Below are 6,510 nucleotides of genomic sequence, written 5' to 3'. Positions count from 1 at the left end.
GTGTGTGTGTGTGTGTGTGTGTGTGTGTGTGTGTGTGTGTGTGTGTGAGTGTGTGAGAGTGTGTGAGAGAGAGTGAGCCAGCTGTTCCTTGTCAATCCTGACCAGCTGGCATGCCAGGAGAGGATCACTGATACCGCAGACTTAAAGGCTATTTCAGGACGTGCTGTGTGCAACAGTCTCCTCTCCTACCATCTCTTCTTTCTGTGCGTTTCCTCTCTCCTTCTCTCGTCTCCTCTGCTAATCGTACTCCTTTCCTTTATTTCATTTTCCTTTCTGGCCTCATCTCTATTCCTCATGACTCCTGCTACTACTGTTTGAGACTGTCCCACTCCCCACTGCTGTTCTCTGTGTGAACCCAGCCCTGGTGACTCATTGTGTCCACTACCCTGCTGGTCGGTTGCCCGGGCTGAATTTTGAGTTTTATGTCTGTGTGATTCTATCTTTCTATTAAAATGAAATTGATATCGCACCTTCAAAAGAGATGAGCAGGTTGCTTACATTGCACAGGTCTTAAAGCTCCTGAACACCTAAAACATGTTCACTTCTGGTGTGTGTTAATGGGCAGCAGCTAATGTTGTTTTTATTGTGTCATGAATTCATTTGCAGATTATTTTCTTTTTTACATGTCTATTACAATGTCTCTCACATTGTATGTTTAGTCTGAGCCAGTTTGTAGCCAGTTTGTCAAAAACCCAAAAGGTATTCAGTTCACTATCACACATGACAATGAATAGAGACAAATCCACACATTTGAGAAGCTGAAACCAGAGAATATTTAGCATAATTTCTCTAAACATTACCGGTAATTGATAACCAAAATAAAATAGTAACTAATCATTTCATCTCTAAACCTTGTGGCCTGTTCTCATGCAGATGCTATAGGTGGTTTTTGCCCAGATTTTAAGATATCTGCCACTAACATTCATGCCAACAACCAGAACTAATTGGGGTTAAAAATAGTTTTGTAAATTGACATAAAAACTGTCTCTGTTTCTCTCAATAATCAGCAGAACCGGCTGTGAATAGTCTTAGTTGTGAACTGTTGTATGCCTGAGCCAAAACCTCAATTAGTTATTCACACACACTGACAAACAAGTTAGATTGTACGCCAAATATATTTATTAATGTGCACTTCACTCGAGCTTGTAATTGAGGTCCTGTAAATTCAAACCTGGAATTCATTCTGTTTGAATATTTTTTTTATTCTCATCACAAAGGAGAGAACTTGCTTGAAGAATCAAAGTCAATTATTTCTGTCCTGTACAGTCAGTGTCTTGAATAGGTGGCACTTAATTTCAGTCCGCTGATCGTATGTGTTTACCCTGTTTGTGTGTCTGTCCTGCAGGGCGTTGTGAAAGATATCCACGATGACTCTCTCACCGTTGCCTTTGAGAACAAGTGAGTTTTTCTCCCTTCTCCTGTATTCAAGCTGTCCTCATGAAACATGTTGAGTTCAACATTTCAATGTAGGACCGTGTTTTAACAAGGTAAGACATGACCATCTTGTTTACAGTTGGCAGCCAGAGCGCCAGGTGCCCTTCAATGATGTCAGGATGCCACCGGCCGCTGACAGCAAGAAGGAGATTGGAGAGGACGAGGAGGTGGAGGTGAGGAGGACACACACATAGTCTACTCTTTTTCTTTCCTTGTTTCCTTTCCGATACCGTTGTGTTTGTGTCTCACTCTGTCTCTCGGTCTTCGTCTCCTGTCAGATCCTCTCCAAAGCCAATGATCAGGAGCCTTGTGGTTGGTGGCTGGCTAAAGTCCGCATGATGAAGGGAGCTGTGAGTAATGTTCCTAATGAAGACACGTTTCTATACTATACACTTAATAGTTACATGCATATTAATGCCAACAATATTAAATTCTTACTGACACTCTATTGTAGTGTTATTATTATATAGTTCATTAAAATTGACCAATATTGCAGCTATCGATCTATAATACTTTATAACTAGCAGAGTGTTGAGTGAAGAATTTAGCTAAAATACATTTTTTCTTGTTTTATTAAAATACTTTTTTGCAAACCTGATATTTCGCTATTGTTATTCAAACTGTCAGGATTTCAGATTTTCACTATATGATTATTGTTTGCCAGAAAAAAATCATAATAACAATATTATCAGGATATCAATAGGAAATTTGAAAAAAATGAAATGCTACTCGTCAAATGCATCTTTAAACAGACAGTTCACCCCAAAATCAAAAATACATATTTTCCCTCTTACCCGTAGTTTTATTTATCAATCTAGATTATCATATTGTCATATGTGTATTATTGAAATGATATCAATATTAATTTTTTTGGATATCGTGTTTATCATCATTAGCTGTATATCGTGACACCCCATAATGAGATATATATATGTCTGTCTTTACAGTTCTACGTGATAGAGTATGCAGCCTGCGACGCCACCTACAATGAGATAGTGACCTTTGAGCGTCTGCGTCCAGTCAACACTAACAAGGCCATCACCAAGAACTCCTTTCACAAGTGCACTGTCCCTGTTCCTCAAGATCTACAAGAAGCGTATGTACAGCAGCTTTACACCAATGAGCGTAGGGAGGGATACATCTTAAATACACATGCTTGTTCTCTTCATAATTAACGATACAGAAGATTGTTTATTGTAGGTGTTACATATGGTCTGTACTTTTGTCTTAAGATTCATCCAATCCTAATCACCTGTCAGCGGTGTGACAGATGTGCGGGTAAACCATTTGTTTACATAAGGAATTTGGCAAATTTAAAGTAATACATTTTCCTCATATTGCAGATGCCAGAGTGAGAATGCCCATAAAGAATTTAAGAAAGCCGTGGGAGCCTGTCGGATCTCGTACTGCCCTGAGACCAGCCAACTAGTGATTGTGGTAACTGGCTCACTATTAATCCTGTGGGGACATTTGGATATTCATAATAGCATCTCAACTACTATATGATGTGTCGCAACTTTGTCCTGCTGATGTTTGTGCACTGGATGACTCAGCTCTTCCTTTCTTTCTAGTCGTCATCACAAAGGGAGCAGCTCAAAATATGTTAATTCTTCTTTTATTCCTGTGTGTGTGTGTGTGTGTGTGTGTGTGTGTGTGTGTGTAGTCCACCAATGAGACGACAGTGAAGCGTGTTTCTTTGCTGAGTGACATGCACCTGCGCAGCATCAGGACCAAGCTGCTGCTAATGTCCCGCAACCATGAGGCCACAAAACACCTGGAGGTTAGTTGGCGATGAGGTCGCTGTGGTTCGGTCTCGATGGTAACCTGGAGGTCACATGGGCGGCTTAGTACACTTGGAGGGGGGACAACTAGCAACCTTAAACCTAGTCTGAAGGGGACATGAGGGGCAGTTAATGACAATGTGACCATACCAGATGAAGTTATAAAGTCTAACTTTTTATACGACACTTTGGGTGTCCGTCAGAGCAAAGTGCTAGTGAGTGCTAGTTAAGGAGTTTGTAATAAAGAATTGGAGTTGTCCTCAATACCATATTTGGAGCTAAGACGCTTCAGTGAGACATATTCCAGGATATGAACCCCTGAAAAACAAGTTTGCACATATGTAGGCCCATAAACAAATGAATGAATGAATAGACTAGCCTATGTCTCTCTATCAAGTTCCTCTGCTGTGTTTCAGTACCCGGGACAGCGACACACGGCCCCTCTATAGCGCTATCCGTCTGAGAATAACCAATAATAATTCATGTGGATGCATAATAAATAATGTGTTACTACTATTCTTTATGTCATGGGCTATTTGGAATTGTTGGGGTAGTGCATGTATAACAATGAATAATGTATAATAGCTATTACTCCTGATAATGAGGACAGATATACGATGTGTGCACTGTACTTCAGATCAGAGAGAAGATTATTAATATTTTCAGCACCTTCAATTATTTTTTGAATTTTTGATAACATTATATCTGTCCGTTTTGGCTATAAAAATAAAATTCAAGTATTGTGAAAAGATGAACTGACGACAACTGAACCTCTGCTCTTGTGTTTGTGCAGAGCTCCAGGCAGATGGTGTCGTCCTTCCAGGAGGAGTTCATGGTGAGAACGGATCTGATGGGCCTGGCCATCGGCAGCCACGGCAGCAACATCCAGCAAGCACGGAAAGTTCCAGGTGTCTCTGCCATTGACCTCGATGAAGAGACTGGCACTTTCAGGATTTACGGAGAGGTAGGGTGTTTTGTGCTTTAGTGTTGGAGGACACATGAGTGGCTCAGTGATGGGTGAAAGGAATGAATGAATACAAGCCTTCACAGCAACAAATGTAAAGACAAACTAAGTAAACTTATTACGACTGAGTGACCGTATGCGGTTTGTAGAACATATAGATTGACGGTGCATGTGTGTTGGACGTATGACAGATAAAGTAACCCTGTGTTGTCTTTCAGACAGCGGAGGCAGTCAAGAAGGCCAGGAACTACCTGGAGTTTTTGGAGGACTCTGTCCAGGTGCCCAGGGCCCTTGTCGGTACGTGGACACACGTTTACTCCCTGAGCTGGAAATCTTCAAAACTTGTGTTTTTACTTGGGGCAGTCACGGGCAACTGAAAATGAGATGCTCCATACGTTAGTCATGATCATAGTGCCACATCTAAAATTCATAACAATATCTGTGCAGCTCCTTCATATACCATAGTTATCTACTCCCTTATGAGGTGATCTCAGTTTGGCTAGTTCATCATCTTCTCCCTGCTTTGTGTCCTCAGGCAAAGTGATCGGTAAGAACGGAAAGGTCATCCAGGAGATTGTGGACAAGTCCGGTGTGGTGAGGGTCAGGATAGAAGGAGACAAAGACAAAGACAACAAGCAGCCCCGACAGGAAGTAAGCCTGCTACTGCCATATCATTTCTGCTACTGACAAAGCTGATTGTGCAGTACTGATAAGTGTCACCGGTTTTGTCTTCTCTTATTTCTATGCATCCAGACACTTTCTTTGCACTTGGTTCAGTCAGTCCCGTACTAACATGTGTTGTGTTCTTTTGTTTTGTCGACACAGGGAATGGTCCCATTCACCTTTGTCGGTACTAAGGAGAGTATTGGCAATGTTCAGGTCTTGCTGGAGTACCACATCTCTTACCTTAATGTAAGGATACCTTTGTGTGTGTGTGTGTGTGTGTGTGTGTGTGTGTGTGTGTGTGCGCTAAATAGGGTTAAAGGGCTTGTTTTTCATGCATGTTTGTCTATTTTCCCCTACATCTTCATATGTTTATATATGTGTATATACAGTATGTATAAACCAAAAACACAACACATATGTATGTGTGTGTATATATACTGTGTGTATATATATATATAAATATATATATAGTATATGTGTGTGTGTGTATTAACAGTATTTTTATAATTGGGATGGCCAGCATTTACTTTGGGGCGGTGGTGGTAAAAGTTAAGTTTTAGTTCTGGTGTTGCAACACCAGAAAAAACAGCAACTCCTTTAAAATGCATTCCATTTTGAGGCTAACAGCTCAGTCAGCCACAGTTTGGTGGGATGTGTGATGGAAATATCCACGGCACAAGCAGAGGAGTGTAGGGAGGTGAAGTTCATTTGAAGAAAATCACCAGCGGGAGGGGACGTCTGTGATTAACAGGGAAGAGCGGGTTGTCCCTTTAATCACAAGATTGCCAGCTCCTTCCCCGACTCCTCTTGTCCTCAACGTCAAAGGGTTCTTGAGATGAATGTGAGAATGAAAACAACGTTTCAGTTTAGGCTCGACATTGACTTGGAAGTTTTACACATTGACCAGCTGGACATATAGATTATTACCATCTCTCGTAAACGATGTCCTGGCAGGAATTCTGATTATTATCATTATTTCCGTATCTATATGTCTACAGTGTTAATTGTGAATGCCATACAAATGCTTTATAATCTTCATGTGTCTTGACTTTGCTGCTCTGCGGTGTGTACGTTTTGCACGCATGCACGTGTCCTGTGTTGATGCTTTGTGTGTGTTTTGCACGGTGTGTGTGTGTGTGTACGTGTACGTGTAGGACATGGCGGAGCTTCTTGCAGAAGGCGAGCAGCTAGAGGAAGAGCTGTGGCAGATTGTGGATTATACACAGGGAAGCAGCCTAGCAAGATTCAGAATATGCAACACAAGGCACACTGGATGTGATGTAGATGTGTGTATGATGATTATGCATTTGTATCCAGTGATGACCCTACATAAGAAAAGAAAAACATTTCTCAGAGATTCTCTTCATTTACTGAAACAAAAGAAGTACAATTGCACACATGTTCTGTTTCTTGCTTTTCCTTTCATCTGGTTTTCTTTCTCTTTATTCTTACCATTGCCCCTGTTTCTTTTTTTTTATCCTCTAGGAAGTTGAGGAGCTTCGTCTGGAGAGGATGCAGATCGATGAACAGTTACGTCAGATCACCCAGGTTCATCGCCAAGGTGACCGAGAGAGAGGAGAGAGAGGCGAGAGAGGGGAAAGAGGAGAGAGAGGGGAAAGAGGAGGAGGAGGAGGAGGAGGAGGAGGAGGAGGAGGAGGAGGAGGA

The 6,510-nt window shown here is 41.5% G+C and overlaps 1 protein-coding gene across 1 annotated transcript in view; it reads left to right on the top strand.

The window, feature by feature from the left end:
* fxr1 (FMR1 autosomal homolog 1) overlaps positions 1 to 6,510 on the top strand; it is an 11,928-nt gene that overhangs the window by 940 nt on the left and 4,478 nt on the right. Inside the window, exons 2-12 of the mRNA XM_031869725.1 lie at positions 1,346 to 1,398; positions 1,514 to 1,607; positions 1,713 to 1,784; positions 2,382 to 2,530; positions 2,778 to 2,871; positions 3,098 to 3,214; positions 4,009 to 4,179; positions 4,398 to 4,476; positions 4,715 to 4,830; positions 5,005 to 5,091; positions 6,331 to 6,430. Coding sequence (XP_031725585.1) covers positions 1,346 to 1,398; positions 1,514 to 1,607; positions 1,713 to 1,784; positions 2,382 to 2,530; positions 2,778 to 2,871; positions 3,098 to 3,214; positions 4,009 to 4,179; positions 4,398 to 4,476; positions 4,715 to 4,830; positions 5,005 to 5,091; positions 6,331 to 6,430 — 1,132 coding nt within the window. The remainder of the gene's footprint in view (positions 1 to 1,345; positions 1,399 to 1,513; positions 1,608 to 1,712; positions 1,785 to 2,381; positions 2,531 to 2,777; positions 2,872 to 3,097; positions 3,215 to 4,008; positions 4,180 to 4,397; positions 4,477 to 4,714; positions 4,831 to 5,004; positions 5,092 to 6,330; positions 6,431 to 6,510) is intronic.

This window comes from Anarrhichthys ocellatus, unplaced genomic scaffold, assembly GCF_004355925.1.
Source record: "Anarrhichthys ocellatus isolate YVR2014 unplaced genomic scaffold, GSC_Weel_1.0 scaffold48, whole genome shotgun sequence".
Lineage (NCBI taxonomy): Eukaryota > Metazoa > Chordata > Actinopteri > Perciformes > Anarhichadidae > Anarrhichthys > Anarrhichthys ocellatus.
Note: the sequence above shows the minus strand (reverse complement) of the source record. Positions and strands in the feature narration are given on the sequence as shown.